At 56.9% G+C, this 19,408-nt stretch overlaps 1 protein-coding gene across 11 annotated transcripts in view; it reads right to left on the reverse strand.

The window, feature by feature from the left end:
* The window catches only part of MYO18A (myosin XVIIIA), a 97,337-nt gene that overhangs the window by 10,852 nt on the left and 67,077 nt on the right, over positions 1-19,408 (reverse strand). For 7 of the 11 annotated variants that reach the window (XM_055326185.1, XM_055326165.1, XM_055326119.1 and 4 more), the window contains 20 exons: positions 17,586-17,651; positions 14,387-14,515; positions 13,530-13,673; positions 13,062-13,151; positions 12,810-12,929; positions 12,498-12,609; positions 11,987-12,114; positions 11,544-11,698; positions 9,659-9,782; positions 9,363-9,563; positions 8,742-8,852; positions 8,115-8,219; positions 7,617-7,763; positions 7,107-7,220; positions 5,435-5,551; positions 5,181-5,264; positions 4,649-4,786; positions 2,383-2,568; positions 1,913-2,052; positions 1,083-1,127 (listed from right to left, as the gene is read on the reverse strand). In XM_055326185.1, the coding sequence (XP_055182160.1) occupies positions 1,083-1,127; positions 1,913-2,052; positions 2,383-2,568; positions 4,649-4,786; positions 5,181-5,264; positions 5,435-5,551; positions 7,107-7,220; positions 7,617-7,763; positions 8,115-8,219; positions 8,742-8,852; positions 9,363-9,563; positions 9,659-9,782; positions 11,544-11,698; positions 11,987-12,114; positions 12,498-12,609; positions 12,810-12,929; positions 13,062-13,151; positions 13,530-13,673; positions 14,387-14,515; positions 17,586-17,651 (2,456 nt within the window). The remainder of the gene's footprint in view (positions 1-1,082; positions 1,128-1,912; positions 2,053-2,382; positions 2,569-4,648; positions 4,787-5,180; positions 5,265-5,434; positions 5,552-7,106; positions 7,221-7,616; positions 7,764-8,114; positions 8,220-8,741; positions 8,853-9,362; positions 9,564-9,658; positions 9,783-11,543; positions 11,699-11,986; positions 12,115-12,497; positions 12,610-12,809; positions 12,930-13,061; positions 13,152-13,529; positions 13,674-14,386; positions 14,516-17,585; positions 17,652-19,408) is intronic. The other 4 variants (XM_055326188.1, XM_055326175.1, XM_055326169.1 and 1 more) reach the window with 1 other exon arrangement.

Below are 19,408 nucleotides of genomic sequence, written 5' to 3' on the forward strand. Positions count from 1 at the left end.
TTGTGTGTGACAACCGGGCTCCAGCGGCCCTCTATCACTGTTACACACTATTACATTTATCATTAGCTCTCACGGAGTCCTCTGCGCTGCCGCCAGCCCATCCTGGCCAGGGGAGGAGGCCTGCCAGGCGAGAGAGAGCAGGAGGAGGAAATCCAATGCCACACTAAAAAAACAACCTCCAAACAAACAGTGCTGGCGAACCTAACGAAGGATCACTCTGATCTGCCTGAAGGCCTGTGCATCTGCACCCGCCGTCCAGCTCCCGCCCAGAAAGAAGTAACTGAAGAGCGGGTGGATTTCCTGGGCTGGCTGCACTAGCACGAACAAGACAGCACCAGCACAAACGCCCGGGGCCCCCCCTCTGCCCAAAGTGCCCACAGGGAGTAAACACATCTGGCTGTGTTCCCTTCCCGGGCCACTGCCGGGCAGCCTGTGACTAGCTGGCTGGATGCCTTCTCCAAACAAGGAACTGCTAGGTGGCAGTTCCTCACCTCGCACCTTTGTCTGCCATGAGAAGGTGGGGGGGGGGGGGGTCCTTTCTTTTTTTTTTTCTTTTTTTTTGGGGGGGGGTCCTTTCAAAACGAAACGTACCTGCTTCTTTCCGGCGGCTCAGGCTCCAAAGGAGCCCTACAGTATGGACAACTCCAACCCAATCAGACTTTTCCCCCTAGAGAAAGAGGCCGGCAGAGGCAGCTCCTCTGGCTTTGTGAGGGAGGACAGGGCTGGAGCTCAGGAGGGCAGACTGTGGTGCTCCAGGCTGAGGCTGAGCTCTTTTTTCTGCTGGAGGGCCGCTCTTTCCCCTGGTCCTGCCCACCCAGGGCATGAAGGGCCAGCAGCCTGAGCCTCCCTGGGGGAGCATGCCTCACTGCCCGCCCTCTACCTCTGAGGCAGGGCCCAGACCCTCGCCTGGCCTCCCCTCAGGACAGAGTCAGCAGTGTTAGCATGAGACCAGCTGGGAGGAGGTGTGAGAGGCTGTGTCCATGTGCAGCATGCGGCAAGGGCCCTGGGGGGGGGGCAGCCAGAGTTAGGGGTGGTTAGACACCATGGGGAGAGGCAGAGAGCGCATGCGCTCCAGTCCTCACGGTTTATTCTTTCTTTTCTGATACTTTGTCACCATGTCCTGCAAACTGGAAACAGAAAGAAAATGGTAGGCAAGGGGGCCAGAAAGAAGGGGGGGCAAACCAAAGAGGATGACCTCTCAGCTCAGGATCCCTTTTTCTTCAGCAAGAGATGGCTCTGACTGGCTGAGGCCAGCGGCAGTGGGGCCAAGTGACAGTGCTGTCCTCAGAGGGAGGTCTGGGTTGCCCTGGGGCACCTTTTTCCTGCCCCAAAGGCGCAGGCACCCTGTGTGGGCCAGGACTCAGCCTGCAGGATGGGGCACCCGTGCTCACACAGGAAGGGGGCAGGTCTACGGGGCCTTGGGAGCTTCTCCAGGGCCCGACCCTCAGCCCCCTAGAGCCGATGGTCTACCTGCCTTGGGACTTCTTCCTCAGCCTGAGACTACAAATCTCCCTCTCCCTTTCCTGAACCATTCCCTGAGTGGGTTTTATGAGAGAAAATCTCTGGCACGGTAACAAGGCACTACAGGCCTTAAATCTCTGCCTTCCCCAGAGTGGGGCAGGCGCCATCGGAAATGCAGCTAAACAGGAGAAATAACTCACTGTGAACAGGCAGATCTGGAGAGGCAGGTTCCTGGGAGGCTCGGGGAGGACAGGGAGGAAGAGGGCAGGCCCTAAGTTTTGTGTGTGACAGGACAGGGTCTGGTCTGTGCTGGGGTCTGGTGGTGAGGGAAAGGTGGGCTGCTGGCTCAGTGGCAGGGGGACAGAGGTCACAGTTGTTCTACCTTGTGGCCTGCTCCAGAGGTGGTCAGAAGGCCTCGGTGTGGCCACTGTGGCCACAGAGGCTGCCTCACCTGGTGATGAGGTCCTCATTCTCATCGCTCTCCATTTCATCCTCGATGGCAGCCTGCAGGTCCCCAATGCGCTTGAATGCCAGTTTTAGATCGGCCTGTAGGCTCTGGTTAGCAGCCTCCAGGCTTTCCAGATCCATCTCCTAGGAGGCAGAGTGGGCAGTCCAGTTCACAGGAGGGCTAGTCTCTCACCCAGATGCTCTAGAAAAATCCCGCTTCACGTCTCTCCCAGTCAGGCAGGAGCTCCATGGAGGCTACTGCAAGCCTGGGCTCATCCTCGGGTACCACCCTTGGCCCTCTGGCCTGCCTTTGGGACTTCCTGGACTGCCTCCTTGACATGTTCCTCTTCCTTCCAATGATCTAAACTCTGGTTTCTTGGTGGCCCACCCCCCACCAGCCCAGGGGGTAGGTGTGTGCATTGCAGCGACTCAGCCAGCCGCCTGCTTGGGGCCCTGGGGGCCAGGGTGCATTACCAGTTCATGCTTCTTGCGGCTTGCCTCAGCCTCCTTCCTGGCAAGCTCGCCCATCTCCTCCTTGGTGTCCCGAAGCTGCCGCTGTAGCCTCTTGTTCTGCTCCTTCTCCCGGTTCTCAGCTGCAGTGCGCTGATCCCGCTCCTCCGTCAGCTTCTCCATGTTTTCCTTGAGCCGGCTGGCCAGGCTCTGTGCAAGGAGGCAGGGAGGTGGGGGAAGAGAGGCCCATCAGCTAGGCCCAGACAAGGGTGTGGCTCTGACTCTGAGCTCTAGAGTCAGGAGGCGTGGGGTCCAACTTTGGCACCACCACTCACTGGTAGGTGGGCAAGAACTAGAGCCCTCTGAAGAGGCGTCCTTTGCCTTTCTATAAAATGGAAGAGTAACACCTACTCCCTCAGGGTCTATTAAAGATTGAATAAGGTCATGTACATGAAGGCAATTTGATGATGATCATCATCATTACCACCACCACTACCAAGGTTGGAGGAGTGCTCTGGCTACAGCTTGGGCCTACCCATACTGACGCCACATGTGGCGCCTCCATGGTCAGCAGGGCTTCCCTCAGAGACCCTGAACCCAGCAGCCCCAAAAGCTAGATCCTGTGCTCAGAGGTAAATGGTTCATTGAGCATTTCTGGATCAGGAGGCTAAACAGTCATCAGATTATAAGCACAAAGCCATCCCTCTAAGCCTGATGAATTTCTCTTCTTCTGGAAACTTGAACAAATTTTCCCCTAGCAGGCCAGACGATGCTGGGCAAGAAATGACCTGGAGGTTTGGGACAGAGTGTGACAGAAAGACCTGCTTCTGGTTTGACCTCCAACTGGCCACGGGGTCTCCACTTCTTGGCCTCCCAACCTCTGTGTCTCTAAAATAACAGCACGAGGCTATCCGATCTCTAAGGGCCATTTGTGTTGAACATTCTATGCATCTAAATGACAATATGCCTTTCTGAGCAGAAGGGATACAGAGACAGGGCTGAGGAAAGGGATTGAGGCCCAGAAGAAAAAGAGACCTGTGCACTGATCTGCTCTGGGGCCACCAGCCCAATGGCTTCTTCTGCCCCTTGACAGCTCTGTGACTTAGGCAACCTCCTTAACCCTGCCCACGTGCAACAATGGGATCAAAATATTACCAACCGTCATGGGGTTGTGGTGGGCAGAACAGGAACATTACTAAGTCTCCCCTAATTCTCCCTGGCTCTCCTGAGGACTGGCACCTTGTCCTGGGGGGGGGGGGGTTAGCCATATTCTCTTCCTAGGCCACGGGGACTAATGCCCTCTCGATGCCCACTGCCAGCCCCACAGTCACCTGTTCCCATCCCTACTCAGGTCCCTGCTTTGCGGCTTCAGGGGCTGCTGGGGAGGCAGTGGGGATGCTCCCCAGTTCGTGCACCTGTGAACACAGTTCTCACGGAGAATGGCCAGTGCTTAGACACGTGTAAAAGCTCGAGTGGGAGGAGGAGAACTTAAAAATAGGACGAGAGGGGTGTTCACCCTGAGACAGTTCTGTCTGCTTCTTTCTTCCTACCTGCTCCACGGGAGAGGGCAGGGCTGCGCACACTGGCTTTGGGAAGCCAAAGGGAGTGGGCTGCATGCACTTGGAGTATGGAGGTTATGGGTGGAAGGGAGAATGAGAGAGAGCAGAAGGGGGGGGCAGGAGAAGGAAAGAAGAAGGAGCGGCGGGAGAGCAGGGATGACATGGGGAGAAAGAGAGAGGCTGGGAGCAGCTGAGGAGGAGAAATGCAAAGGGACAGGAAAGAAGGGAGCAGACATGGAGACAGCAAAGAGAGAGGAGGCAAAGCAGCGACAGGAGGGGTGGGAAGAACTGAGGAAAAAAAGGCAATAAAGAAGGGAAGGGAGAGAGTCAGCGAGCGAGCAGTGAGATGAGAGAACAGACTTCAGCCCTCACAGAAGTGGCGCCATCCGCTGCATATTTATGACCCTGCCAGAGAGCGAGTGAGGGGACCGGCGGGGGGAGCCCATGGTGGAGGAAAATATGAAGACAAAAAGCTAAGCTGCTCTGGTCCCTTGGCAGAAAGCAAGCACGGAAACAGAATGTAAAGCAGGCAGGCTCCACGGTGCCCAGAGAGCAGGCGGGGCGGGCAGGGGCGGGGGAGGCACCCGCCCCCGTCAGCTGGCCTGGCAGCTTGGCAGGGGCCTCCGAGGAGTGGCCAGGGCCTGCCCGGTGCTGCTGAGCATGCGCAGCTCCAGCTGCCAGGGCAGCTCTGCCCTGCTCTCGGCTGTGGACCAGGACAAGTGTGTGCCCACCTCCAGCCTCTTCACTTGGGTCCTTTCGAACTCCAGGCGGGTCTCCAGCTCCCGGATCTTAGCTTCCTGCCTGCTCACCAGGGACTTGTCCACCATGGACTGCTCCAGGAACTCCACTTGGCTCTGGAGGGCTTGGAGCTGGGGGCCAGGAAAAGAAAGAACTGAGCCCAGGAGGGAGGGGGCAGATGACCGGAAGGCTGAGGGAGCAGGGATGCACAGGGGAGGTGGAAGGATGGGGCCCCGAGCCAGAGGCATTCCCCACCTGTGCTCTGATGCTGGCACAGATTTTGCCCTTTGTAGAGAAAGGTAAAAGCCAAGGACCAGAGAGGGAATAGAAATGTGAAATGAGGCAGCTGAAGCCAAAATGTCTACTATGGTGATATGGCTCAAAGCCTAGGCCTTCACAGCTTTGATGCTGCTCTGGATTACTAATGACTGAGGGGGGCGCCTACTATCCCATGAGCTTGGGGGTTCATTCCCACATACAGTGGGCCCGCACCCTCTTTCTACCACGGAAGACCCTGGTCCCCACCTTCTCCTGCAGCTCTTGCTTCTCCTTATTGGCTTCTTCTAGCTGAGCCTGGAGATCATTCATCTGCGCTAAGTCCCGTGAGGCCTGGGGAAGGAGTGAGCGCTGCAGCAGGATCCACCACGAACACAAACCCCAGCCTGCCACACTGCACACCGAGTGCTGTGCCGGGGCACAGAGGCTTGCCACTCCCAAAAGAAGTGGCGTGTGGGGGCCTGTGAGGAGGACCACAGGGACAGCGGGGTGTGGAGGAGCACCTGAGCCACAGCTGCCTTGTGCTTCTTCATCAGCTCATTCATGTCCTCCTGATCCTCTTCCAGCCGGCTTTGGATCTCATTCTTCTCACGCTGAAGACGGCTCAGCTGCTCCTCCAGCTGGACGGAGGCAAGACAGAGCAAAGGGCATCAGGCCTCAAGCGCCTGATGGCACGAGGTGGCAAATCTGAACCTCCCCACGCCACCTCCAATGGGAAGGGGGTGATGTCGGAGCCAGGCCCAGCCACTAGAGTGGGGTCCAGACCGGAGGTGCACAGGGAGCTGAGGGAAAGCTGTCTTTGCAGCATAGGCAGACCCTGGGCTAAATGACAGCTGCTTCCTGGCAGCTCTTTGAAGGCTAATGAGAAGGCAGAAAAGGTCTACCCAGAACAGAGCAGCCCGGGTGGCTCAGCGGTTTAGCGCCGCCTTCCGCCAGGGCGTGAACCTGGAGACCCAGGTTGGACCCTGCATGGAGCCTGCTTCTGCCTCTGCCTGTGTCTCTGCCTCTCTCTCTCTGTGTCTCTCATGAATAAATGAATAAAATATTAAGAAAAAAAAAAAAGGTCTACCCAGAACAAATGACCTGTCATCCTGGCACCAGCAATCTAGGCCCAACCTGCACGCACTCTGCCCCCTTTAGGCCTTGGGGAAGGACCCCTCGAATGTGCAAGGCTCTCTTGGCTTGGATTCTCATCTCCCACGGGACAGCCTGCTGTCTGGCCACTGGGCCCCCCAGTCAGTTCTCTCCTGGGGGGAGGGGAGGAGACAGCCAACAGCAGCTTCAGGAAATGAATGAATCTATTAGCCTGTAATTCCAAACCAAAATGACTGTGTTGGCTCCTTCTCGTCCCCATCCATCTTGTTACCGGGCTGTGGGGAGCTGGGGAAGCCTCCGCCAAGAAATTTATTAACTCGGATTTAAATAAAATGGTAATTTTATAACAGCCTTTTTTAACACAATTAAAGAATTTGAGTTACTCACCTGAAAACTGCTGAGGAGCACAAATGTCACAGGGATAAATCAGGCCTGTGAGATTGGCATCTCTCCACAGACAGGTGACCGACTGGGGGGGCCACAGAGCCCGGAGCCAAGCCCAGCCTCACTCCCCACCCCCACCCCCCACCCCCACTTCCCCTGCCCAAGGAGGTACTGGTGTCTGCATCCCAGTAATGAATTCTGGGCCAATGGATGGGCTGTGGGAGAGGTAGGGAATTAAAAGGGAAGCATTAAATAAAAGGTCTAATTAGCTGCCGCTTGGGCTTGTCAGTGGGCTAGCCAGGGGAAGGGGAGGGAACTGGAGCCATCCCATTCTCTTATCGGTGCTTCGGCTAATCTCTAGGCACCTGTTTACATCCCTCAGCCATATTAGCTGCCTTTATTTATGGTGTCAGGGCCTGTGGCCAAGCTCCCACAGGCAGGTGGTTAAATAGGGAGCCAGGCTCTTGCTGGCTCCCTCTTCCACCTTGCCCCCCATCCTATGCTTCTGCTCTGGGTGGGGAGAGGCCAAGGAGGGGTGGCCTGCTCTCCCTGCCAAAAAAGCCCTGTCCTGAAGGGAGTGGACCAGGGAAGGGCCCATATCTGGGGGGATGGGAGCTACAGTCATGGCTCTATCCTCCCTCGGCTCTATCCTCCCTTGGCCCACCAAGCCCCGACCTGCACACCCCAGCTCCTCACCGCTGTCTTGGCTTTGGCAATGTCATCAATCTGCAGGTGCAGGTCTTCCATCTCCACCTCCATTGCTTTCCGTGCTTTCACGGCTGCTGCACAGGTGAACTCTGACTCCTCCAGCTGGGCACAGAGCCACCCCCACCCCAGGGAGGGGCGTCAGCCAGTCCCTGGGGGTGGGAGGGCCAGACAGGGGGCTCACAGGGGAGAGGGAGCCCAGGTGCTCTGGTCACTTCAGACCCCGGGGGCTGTGGCCTGCTGTGATGTATGCAGGCATCTCCTGTGGCAGGGTTGGCAGATGCAGGGACCCATCCCCACCATCCTGGGGCTTGGCATTCAGGCTGTACAGCATGCACAGATCCTAGGAATCTGCTGGCTATGAGTGGCTTCTCCCCCTCCCCCGTTACCTTCCTTCTCAAGGACTCCAGAATCCCTGAGAGGAGGAGGCAGGGAGAGAAAGCACTGAAAAAATAAGCTTTGTAGCCCTTGGAGCTGATGACTTCCTCTCTGGAAAGATACCTGGTTCTTCAGCTGGGCGATCTCCCTCTTGCTGGGTGCATTGTTCTTCAGGTGATCCAGCATGATCTGGGCGTCTGCCAGCAGGGCCTTGGTACGCTTCAGGTCTTTCCGGAGCCGCTTCTCAGACTCCAGGTCCCGCTGGCTCACCTGGATGGACAGCAGAAGGTGGGGCTCTGGGCTCTACTGCACAGCCTCTTCCTATCTTCCCCAAGCCTGTGGCTCACCCTTGCCCTCATCCACAGGGTCCCCTGACAAGCAATAACAGAGGAAGTGCCGGGGTCATCATGCCAGCCAGTGAGAAAAGCCTGGTGTGCCATGTGTGGTGACACCCCCCATTCTACATGTGAGGATGGTGGGCTCTACAGAGCCTGCCCCCCACCCCCAGACCCCACTCATGGGCCCAGCTTTGCATCGCTGAGATTCCCCTCTCAAAGGCCGAATGGCATGGGCCGTGGGCCAGGCCCCATAGGCCAGGCCCCACCAGCAGGCTCTTCTCACCTGTTCACTCAGCGTGGTGAGTTTGCTTTCCAGTTCCCGCTTCTCTCGCAGCACCTTCTGCTTATCCTCATACTCCTCCTCAAGCTGCACTTCCATTTGTTTCAACTGGAGTGCCGTGGGAATAGAGGCCCATCAGTCCCTTCAATGCCTGGTGCCAGCTGGTCCCCTTCCCTGGGGGATCCCATCCCCCCACCTGCCACCACCACCCTGGGCAAACTGGGGGCAGGCTGAGCCTGGGTGACCCAGAGGGGTCAGACTGAATTCAAAGTTCCCAGGGTTTCAAAGCAGCCTGGGAGGGAGAACAGGTATTGTAGGCCATGCACAGCAGCCCCAAGCAAGACCTAGAGCTTCGTGGGAGAATGGGCAGGCCCCGCTGGGCTGGCCCAGCTGACTGCACAGAAAGCAGGGAGTATTCATTCCTCAGAGGACTGAGCTTTCTCTAGAGTCCCTGAAAGCACACATCCCAGTCAATGGCAGGAGCTTGAGCAGAGGTTGTTGGTCCAGAATGGCAATGGATGGATGGATGGATCATGTAACTAAGGTAGGGCAACAGAAAAGCCCTTACTTTAAAGCTGTGATGAGGGAACCAGGGTTTGTACTGGACATGCTAAGTGCCCACTGCCCTACCTTCTTCTGACATGACTGCCGAGCCTCCTCCACCTCCTCATCCCGACTTTCCACCTCCTTGGAATGGGTCTGCCTCATCCTCTCCATCTCCATCTCCAGACGTAGCTTGGCCTGGAGGTGGTTGGGAGTATGGACTGGGTTCCTTTCTCAGCGGCACCCTGACCCCTGCCCACTGGACCCTGATGGCCAGTTCTCCCTAGGCTCAGGAGCAGAGAAGAGCTCTGCCTTGCTTGTGGCAGCCAGCTCCTCCAGAGAAGCCAAATTCCCTCACTAGATGTTTGACACAGGCCCAGAGAAGGCTGCCAGACATGGGGACAGTTCTGCAGACTTTCCATTTGCCCTTTAGGCACTAGCTCTCTGAATTGACATGGTGGCTCAGTTGCAGGCTCGGTAGGCTCGTGGCCTTCTGGCTGCCACGTGTCCTGAGCCCCTCACCACTAGAGCTCAGTCGAGGTTTGTTTTTGTGGAAGCTGCATGAAAGCTTAATTATTTTCACACTGGGGCTGGCACAGATCAGGTGCTCACTCAACACGACTGCATGTGGGAATATGCCCTTCTCTGGCTACCCCCAGGTTAGCTGTGGGGACAGTGGTGCCCTCCCTTGGCCAGACCCTGTGGCACCTGCTCCAGCATCTGAATGGTCCCCGCCTGCTCATCCAGCTCCTCTTCCTGATCCTTGACTTTGGCCTCCAGGTCTCGAAGCTGTTTCTTGACCTTGGCTAGAGAGGCCTCATCCTTAGACTCTTGGGAAGAAATGTCCTGGAGCTCAGCCTCCAGCGAGACAACCTTCTGGGTGAATCCGGCAATGTCCATGTCTTTTTCCTGGAGTAAAAGAAAAGATGTTGGTCCCATGTTGGTTTGGGACCAGCTGTTGCCCGTGAGGAGGATGGGGCATGGGTGGTGGGTGGCTCACGCACTTCCAGTTGCTGCTTCAGGCTGAAGGCCTCAGCAAGGAGCGTGTCCTTCTCCCGCTGCAGCTTCTCCCGCTGCAGCTTCTCCCGTTGGGCCTCCTCATGCGCCTGTGAGAGCTCGCTGTCAAACCTATGAGGGAGCCAGGACCACCAAGATGACTCCGTCAGGGGAGGGAAGAGTCTGGGTTTCCAGCACCCAGAGGCTGCCAGAAAGCAGGGCCATGGACAGGGACAGGACGCAAGCAGAGGGGGACTCACACAGCCCAGAAGTGAGGGATAGCCCAGAAGTGGGGGATATCCAGGATCCCAGGCCATTGAGGCCCTGCTGGCAACCTGGTCTAGGATGGGGAGGGGGCATCTCACTGAGTGGGTCTAAGGAACCCTTATACCAGGTGAGCCTAGGAGGGACCTGCAGACTGCTTTCAGGGAACAGGTAGACAGGCTCTCCTCAGTTTTTTCATTTCAAAAGATCAAAGAATGTAGGACCAGGGTGAGGGCAGAGAGGGCACTGGAATATGCAGAAATGGATGTCCTGCCTCATCTAACTCACTTTCCACAGTTCAATTTGGCAACTCCAGATAAGCAGCTGGCTCCAGCCCCCACCTCTGGGTGCCAGCCCCCGGGCAGGCCCATGTGCCCCAGCAATACCCGTGTCACCACCAGGACCCCTTCCCGCCGCCCCATCAACCAGGCCAGAAGCCAGCAGTCCCACTGTGCCCAGCTGGCAGTGTGCATCGGCAGGTGCATGGTCCACAGCCATGGTCGGGGCCTCTTCCTTGGCTCCTCTACCTCCCAGCCTATTTCCCTGGTCCAGTGACTCTAAATAAGGAGCAAATTGCTGAAATGCCTCTTAACATCTTTTTTGAATAACTAATAAGGTTCATGTTGGAAAATTGGAAGGCTCCCCCCAACGCAATCCCACATCAAAAAAAAGGGAAGGAAACTCTGGGCAGCAGAAATGAAACTCAATAAGTTGCCCAGCAGGGAATGTAGTGAGATGGTAACTAGGCCAGGCTGGCACTGCCATGGGTTGGGGGGGCTTGAGAGAGGGGTCCCACTAAGGGTGCCCCCCTCTATGTGAAAGGGAGGATGGGGGTAAAGACAAGAAGTAGGGTGGTGGAGAGGCATAGCCGTCTCCCCTCACCTTCTTCAAGTGGCACCCAGCTGGCAGGACAGCAGAGTACCAAGGAGGCCCAGGGTCACCGGAAGGACTCAGCTCTGCCCTGCTCACCCTCAGGGGTGGGGCTGTCCCTTCACGAAGGCACCTGGGACCTCTGCTGAGAAGCCCTCCCCTGCAGAGAGGAACCAGGAGCTCTTCCCACTCCCTGGGGCACCCTGCTGTTCCCAGGGTGTGTGGGTTCCCCGGTGTTGCTAATAAAGGCAGCCCATTCCCATCCCCAGCCAGGGAAATTAATTTAGATTGGATCTGATCCTGTGAGGGCTGCTTCCCCCCCCTCCCCATGTCATTACCATAATGAGATGGAAGTGGCACAGTAGTTCAACAACATTAGTCAGGAGAGTGTGTTTGTGTGGCTGAGGCAAGCAAGATATGGGGGCAGGGGGCAAGGGGCAGGGGCACAGGTGCTTTCTGCACAGGGCTTGGTTGAAGCTCATCCTCATTGGGCCCAGGCAGGGGTGATGGGCACACACTGTGGGGAGCATGTCCAAGAGCAGAGGCATGAGCAGGCCTTCGGAGGGGGTGTGGCCAGAGTGCTCCTCAGAGGTCAGGGGTGAGACCTGTTCACATTCTGGGACAACAGGCCATGCAGGCAAGGCCCCTGGCCAAATTCAAGCCCTCTTTGCTTCTCTCTTCCCTGGCGGGGGAGGCAGGGAGCCTTGTTTGGGGTTGTGCTAGGAAGTCTTCTGTGTCCAGGGCAGGGGATCCACCCACCTCCTCTGCTTCTTCTCCAGCTCGTGGTTGCGGACCTGCTGGCCCTCCAGGTGCAGCTTGGTGTCCTGCAGCTCTGCCGTTAGCCGCTGGCACTTCTTCTTGAGCTGCTGCAGGGCCCGCTGGCTCTCATCGATGTCTGCCTGCAGGTCCCCAAGCTAGGGCCGAGATGTGGTACAGAACCAGCAGCCAATGAGGGGCCAGGAAGTATGGGGGGAGAAGATGAGGAGAAGGAGGGGGTGGTTAGCGAGGGAGAGATCCAGGGTTGAGGGATGGAAGTCGGGGACATCCAGGGAACCACACCTCTCTAACAATGCTTTGCCCTTGGGCATCCCCAGTGAGAGGCTAAGGCATCAACCCTACCCCAGTGCTCCCAGGGCTCGCCTGGCCCTTCACGGCAGCAAGCCTCTCCCGGGCATAGGCCTCCCTCCTTTCACCAGCCTCACCCGCCTCTCCAGCTGCCTCTTGTTCTGCTGCTCCACCTCCAGCTTGTCTTCAAACTCCTGCTGGAGCCGCTTCTTGGTGAAGTCCACCTCCCGCATGGCTCGCTCGTACTTCAGGCGCCACTCACCACCTGGAGGGTCGGGGGAAGACAAGGGATGGCTAAGCTGCTGAGGGCTTCTGAGAAGGGGCAGCAGGGGGAGACAGCCAGAGAAGGGACACAGAAAGGTCTCTGGAATGATGGCTTCCTCCCAAGCCAGGAAAGGACTAGAGAGGGTGCATGGCTATGTGTGCTATCTTCTCCCCGGGGACCATCACACCCTGGCTCCCAGACCGTGTCCTTATCACGGCTGTCATGGCTCTCCACGATAACCCCCTGCATTCACTGCCACCTCTACTTTCTCATCTATTTCTGTCACTATAGCCTTCTGCCAGCCTACAGAAGAGAGACAGGTCCAGGCCAGGGGTGTGGCTGCCCAGGGTGGGGAGGCCGAGCACCTCTGGCCTCAAACCCACCTGTGTCATCATCGTCCACCTCCCCGTTGATCTCAGCTGCCCGGATGAGGCGGGCCTCCATCACTTCCATCTCCATCACCTCCATCTGCTTCTTCAGTGCATCGTACTGGGTCTGCAGGAGGGAGGCTTATGAGGTTACCATCCCTCTCCCTTGCTCAGTATCCACCATGGCCCTGAGCCACGCAGACCCTGGGCGCGTGCTTACCCCAGGTGGACAGGGGTGCAGGGCCATCTGTCCTTGGGGGGCAGCAGATGGACACTGGAGCGTGGTGGTCACCAGCACGGCTGTCTCCACCCTGGCCCTGCCCTCACCTGCAGCTCTTTCATCTCCTTCTCAGCTCGGAGCCTCTCCGCGGCCTCTGCGTCCAGCAGCTGGGAGGCGGACTCTCCCGTGTTACGTTCATCAGTCAGCTCCGATGTCAGCTCTGAGATCTGGGGTTGGTGGGGGAGGGAGTCGCCACCAGTTGAAATTCCTGCCTTACTCAGCTGGAACCCCCAGGGGACCTCCTGGGCCTGGCACTTTGCACAGGTGGGCCAGTCAGCCTGGTGCGGGGAGTCACTCACCCGGGTTTCCAGCCGGTCATTGCTGAGGCGAAGCTCGTTCCGCTCCTTCTCCACCTTCTCAAGCTTGCTCCGCAGCTGCTGGATCTCCTCCTAGGGTGCCGTTAAGAGGACAAAGTGAACTGGAGGCTCTGAGAGGCTGGGGCCTGGAATCTCCACCATTGTGGGTGAATGAAGCTGGGGAAGCTCAGGCCAGGACACAGGGGATAGGAAGCCACTGCCTCCCAGGGGCTCCTATCCCGAGACCCTTCCCTAGATGCTGGGGATGCCTGAGATTTTAGACTGAGAGGCTACCCAGGAGCTTGGCCAGCACCCCACAGGGAAGCCTTCTGTTTGATGGGCATCATTCAAGGCTCTCTGAGCTATAAATGAAGAACACTTGGGAGCCCAAGACGAGCTGGCAAGAATTTTGCCCACATAGAGGAACTCATCCTTTTCCATTGATGTGGCCCTTCTGGAGCTGTTACGTACGTCTTTGCTCCGGATCTGCTCCTCAGACAGCTGTACCTCGATGAGGGGCCGCACGGTGGTAAAGAGTTTCCACCAGGCCCAGTCCTTCACCCCTTTGTTCTTTTTGATGTTCTTCTGCACACAGCGAATGGCCAGGTCCTGGATCTAGATTGGGGTGAGGGTGGTGCACAGCAGGGCTCTCAGTCCTAAGCCCTGCCCCTGGCCCCGCCTCCCCCAGCACAAAGGCCAGGCTGCTTCTCTGGCAACCTAACCCATAGTTCAAACATTCCCTGTGCCACCCCTCGCTTCCAGCTTCTCCCATCCCTCAGAGAGCGGGCGGCAGAGGGCCTGGCCCTGGGAGCACTGCACTGGGCACTAACCGCTCTGCCGTCATTAGGAATAATTTCATCTGCTTTATTTGCTGCCTGATTATTTCCAGCACCCTGGCCTAGATGTGCTATAAAACCTAATCTTGCTGAAACACAAGAGGCGGCGGTGCTGGCTGTTTTATGGACTTGCTAATAAGAAAAGGAGTCGCTGACACAGCTCCTTAATCTTCATGGAGCAGCCTATGATCCAGAGCCCACCTTTGCCTAGGCGCTGCCCCCCATCCCCGCCCCAGGCCCAGGTCCCATGGCCCCACTGCTAGGTATTCCAGCACACTCGTAGGCACCAAGGAGCTCAGAACACTTCCCCGCCCTGGCTCAGGGCATGGTGGCCCCAGGAAGATCCTGCTTCTCCCCCAGGTGACAATAACTCATAGTCCCAAAGCCTCCTGCCCCAGCATGTTCCCTTGGACTGCCCCCCACCCCCACCCCAGGAACTCTGCTCTGCCATCTAGGCTGGGGACTGGGATGGAGATACCCCTGGAACAGCACCTTTTTCTTCTTGAAGTGCTGGCGGGCCAGGTAGCCTCTGCAGGCTGCCTGGAACAGGGTTAGGTTCCTGCTGGTTTGTTCATCCCGCTGCTCCTCTAGCCGGGCCAATGTGCCGGCCCGGAAGAACACCTGTGGAGAGGCAGTCCTGATGAAGGCAGGAGATGTGCTGAGGGGAGCCCAGCAGAGAAACAAGCAGCTGGCACAGGAAACTAGCCAGCTTGGGAGGTGGCCCTGGGAAGAACTTGAAAATCCAAGGAAACAAGGGAGGAGGGAGGGAGCAAGGAGAGGCCCCAGGAAGGCTGAGAGGGGAGGGCTAGGCTGGTGGCTGGGGAGGGTTTTTGGGAGAGGAGGAGTAAGGTGGGAAATCTAACTTCAAAGAGAGATAAAAGGAGAAGGAAGTCAAAGGGAAGGTATCTGGGACAAGAAGGAAATACAGCAGCTACAGTCAAATGGGGACAGGACACCCCTCGGCAATATCTAGGGCGGTTTCTTCCCCGAGGACGGCCAGCAGCACTATCTGTGCCCCCATGCCCACAGCCCACTGGAGCACCCAAACACAGGGGCCAGCTGCTTGGGTCAGGTGGAGTGGATGTGGTGAAATTGTGTAAGGAGAGAAAGGTCTAGAAGCCGTGCACAGAGAAAGGATGGGGCTCCCTCCGCACTCAGTCTCCTCTTTAGACAGCCTCCTCTTTCATTTGCCAGCATCCCGCCCCCACACACACACCCAGGTTTCAGCTCATGAAAAAGCCAGGGGATGGGTGGGGGTTGGCCCAATCAAGAGACCTGTCCTACAGGTTTGGGGGCTGGAGGGCAGATGGGAGAGGAACCAGCTGGGCGCCCCCACATCCAGCATTTCCCCTCTCTCTTTGGTGCTCCAAACTGGGACTGGGTAAAGTTTTCCCTGCTAAGGGAAGAAGAGGGGGGAATTTACAGATGAGAAGACTCCAGGATCCTCACAGAGGGCAAAGGGATACCTAGGTATATGCCCACCTCCACCTTGCCCAGGACACAGAAAGTTCCCTTCTGTGGGGCAGAGAGAAGATGTGAACTCCGTGGGAAACACTCAGAACCAACACGTACAGTATCCCTAAGGCTCCCTTCAGGGAAGAAGTGGGGAGAGGGCCTACACTTTCTGCTGAGAAAGCTTTGCCTCTGGCGACTCCACAGAAACCTAGTTCCCTGGGGATGGCCTAGGAGAAAGCCAGCTCCAGTCCTCAGCAACACTTCCTCAGATCCCACACTGGCACTGAGTGCCTGGGTTCTCCCATGGGCCTCAAGCCCAACCCGAGCCTCAATATCTCACAATGCATGAGCCTGAGATTCCTCCAGGGGTGGGGAATATCTGAGTCCCCCCAGGACTGCTCCATCTCCCCCAGGTGACAATAACTCATAGTCCCAAAACCTCTTGCCCCAGCACATTCTCTTGGACCCCCCCCCAACCCCACCCCAGGAACTCTGCTTTGCTATCTAAGTGGGGACTGGGATGGAGATACCCTTGGAACAGCACCTTTTCCTTCTTCTTGAAGGTAGACATAGGTGCTAGTGGTCAGCACACACAGCTGTCTAACTAGGGCAGAAGGGAGGTGGCCTAGGGGATGGAGAGTGGTCCCTAGATGGCCTAGGGACTGGGGCAGGGAGCCTGAGACCTCTCTTGTGCAGCTATGCATTAGTGGGGGTGAGTGGGGGTAATACTCCTTTTGAGTATTAGGTGAAAGCTCAGGACCTCTCTTCCCCAGCATACCCATCCATACAATTTTACAAACAGAATCAGGAGGCTCTCAAGATCCTCTAACACCCTGCCTGAAACCCCCAGAGTTCTGTGGGCTCAGACAGCGACCCCCTCCTTGAAGCAATGCCACAAATATGCAGAATCTTTGCTCACCAGCCATCCAACCACAGCCTAGAAGCCCTGAAATTTCTCTCCCAAAATCAGATGTGAGAAAACATCCAACTTTGCCTCTAATTTCTGAGTGTGAATGGGCCCTGGGGCTCGCCTGCCTCGGCCAAGCACCTGGGATGAAGCAAAGGGTCTGAGCTGCAGCTGGGAAGAGGACCAGCCTGTACAGGCCCTCTCCTGACCAGGACATGCCTTGGAGGAGGTGCCACCCCAGTGCCAGCCAGCAGCAGCCCAGCCTGCTGGAGGGGCAGGAGCCCGCCCAGGAGCCGGAGAGGCTGAAGTGAAACTTTGGCTGCGGGTTTCCCAGGGAGGAATTTCGGCTGGCAGCCCCTGAGCAGACAGATAGTTGGGGATGGGGAGAGGTTGAGTCAGATACAGCAAGAGACCAAAGCCAGAAAAATAAACAGAAAGAGTGAGGCCACAGAAGACCCAGAGAACAAGGAAAGAAACAGAAAATGACAGAGCCAGAAACCAAGGACTAGATACCAGCAGGAACTGCCAGGGCCACAAGGAAAAGGGAAAAGCAGCAGAGACAAAGATACAGCCAGGGGATGGGAAAGAGAAGGGCCAGGCTGGTGACTCAGGATACAGAACAGACAGAAAAGAGTGGACAAGCAACACCAAGCCTTCTTTGCGAGCATCTCCATGAAGCCCTGGCACCCACAGTTCCCTCCGTCCCTGCTGACAGGTAGACAGGCTTAGAACCCCTCCCTGGCTTCCACATGGCCTCCCTCCCAGCACAGCCCTTGGAGCACATACGTGGACGCCACCTGTCAAGCCTCCCAGTCTCAGGAGAGAATGGCGAGCAGGGCTCCTGCCCGTGGGAGGGACGCTCGCCTGACCCATTGGTGCAGAGTGATGCGGCACACTGGCACCCGGGGCCGGGCGTGCCTGCTCATACACCACGTTCCATTCAGGTGAGGAATTGGACTTGTGGGCAGGTGGCGGCGGCACAGCCTCGCTGCATCCTGCTTGCTCTGCTGGGACCCTGGTAGCCCTTGGGGGACCTCTGGAGCACTCTGCCTACTGCCTTCCTGCTTTGTCCAGCTCTCCTCCCTGCTGTCTCGTCCTCCCCGCTCCCCACACCAGGACTCAGGCCAAGTTCAGGGCCACCTTCCAACCCACTCCTTCTCCCCGACGACGTTACAGAGGTTACGACGTTACAGAGGACTCCTGAACGAGTCATTCCTTCAGAGGGTGGGAAGTCAGGTTTGCTGCAGAAGGGGAGGGCCAGCCGTTTGGACAAGGGTGACCAGAGTGGGTGCTGGGCCCGGCCACCCTCACCCGGCTGGGACTGCTCACCCGGCTCAGGCCCATGCAGCAGCTGCTCTTCTCCAGATCCAAGGACTCCAGCAGCTCCTCCACTGCCTGCAGAGAGAGGCCTCTGTCAGGAAGGCCAGGGGCTGCTCCCCCCACCCCCGTCTCTATGCAGGGCTTTGCCTAGGCAGGAGTCCCTCCCCAGCCTCTACTGAGGCAGTCCATTACTTATTCAACAAGTGCTCTCGGGTGGGCTTCCACTGCGTCAGGCACTAGGTTAGATTCTGGGGACGTAAAGATGACTATGAGGGCAGTAAGTTATCTTGTTGGCGAGAGAGGCAAGTGAATTAGTGAAATATACAAAGGAGATGGCACCTAAGTCAGACAAGAGATCACGGAAGGTGTCCTGGAGGATGGGAGGTGTTGTTTGTGCTGAGTTTTTGGTTCTAAGGAAGAATTAGGCAAAGTAAGGGAGAGGGCATTTCAGGCAGAGGGACAAGCACAAGCAAAGGCATGGAAACACGAGACAAGGGAATATATTGAGGAAACCAGGCAGCTTGGGAGTAAAGGGTTTGGGGTGGTTAAGGTACTGCTAGAAAGGTGGGCAGTAGCCAAAAGGGGTGGCGCCTATATGGAGACTGGATGGAGGCCCCCTCAGGCGGCTACTGAAGGCGTTCACAGGAGAGAAGGCTGGAGCCTGACCCAAAGGGAAGAAAGAGGCGGAAATGCCAATATGAAGAGATAGAACCTTGCATCTGCAGGTATGCAGAGGCAGGGTGGGTGACAAGGAGGAACCTAGGGACACACCCAGGTTTCTGACTTAGGAAGCTAAACAGACAATGGTGCCACTCTCCACGGTAGGAAACAGAAGAGTGAGACTAGGTTTAGGAGGGAATGGAATCTGTTTGGTCTGAACATGCTGAATTTGAGGTGTTACAAGGCATGTAGGTGGAAAAGTCCAGAAAAAAGCAGCCAGATAGAAACATACATCTGAGGTTCAGGAGAGAGGCCTGGACTACAGGTATTGATGAGAGTCGTCAATACATACGTGGTGATGGAAGTGACGGGTGTGAATGAGATTGCCCAGGAAGAGGCTGTAGAATAGAAAGCACAGATGGCCAAGGGCAGTGTCTGAAGGGAGAGAGAGACCTTTCCTGCAGGGGCAGGTGGAAGAAGGGAAGCTCAGCAGGACAAGAGCATGGCCAGGTGTGGCAGCAAGGAAGCTGAGCAGAGAATGTTTCCATAAAAATGGAGTTGTCAATGGAGCCACATGTAGCCAAGAAGCACAGTAAAGGGCACCACAGAGGGCAACAGGCAACAGATCAGTCCCAGGGTGTTAGGGCAGGGATCTGGGCACTAGAGGGTGGAGGAACAGGTTGGGGCAGGCAAGAGACAGACAAGGGTCCCATGTGAGAGAGGGTTGATGGGAGGCTCCTTTCCCAGCACAGGATCTGCAGAATGTTTCTCCCCTGAGAGAAAAGAGAGCCTGCAGCAGAGTAGAGGCTGCAACACCGATGAAGTAGGACTCCAGGGAGCCACAGGAAGTGGATTCCAAAGCACAGGAGGAAGGCCTCTCCCACCCAGACAGGAGGGCTGAGGAAGAAGGCACCCGAAGAGAACTGAAGAGAACATACAGAAGGCAGAGAAGGAAGGCAGAGCCTCAGTTTTATTACCATTCAGAAGCAAGGTCAACTGTTGGGCAGATGACCTGGGGAGGTACAGCAGGGGGGAATTCAAGGAGAAAAACTGAATGGCAGGGAAGGAGCTTGGAACAGGGGCCAGGGAAGGATGCGCCATATGAAAACCTTGCCAGGACACATCAAGGGCAGTTGAGCCTGGAGACCATGAACCCATAGGACTTCCAGTCT

This window comes from Nyctereutes procyonoides, unplaced genomic scaffold (genome assembly GCF_905146905.1).
Source record: "Nyctereutes procyonoides isolate TBG_1078 unplaced genomic scaffold, NYPRO_anot_genome, whole genome shotgun sequence".
In the NCBI taxonomy this organism is placed as follows: Eukaryota; Metazoa; Chordata; class Mammalia; order Carnivora; family Canidae; genus Nyctereutes; species Nyctereutes procyonoides.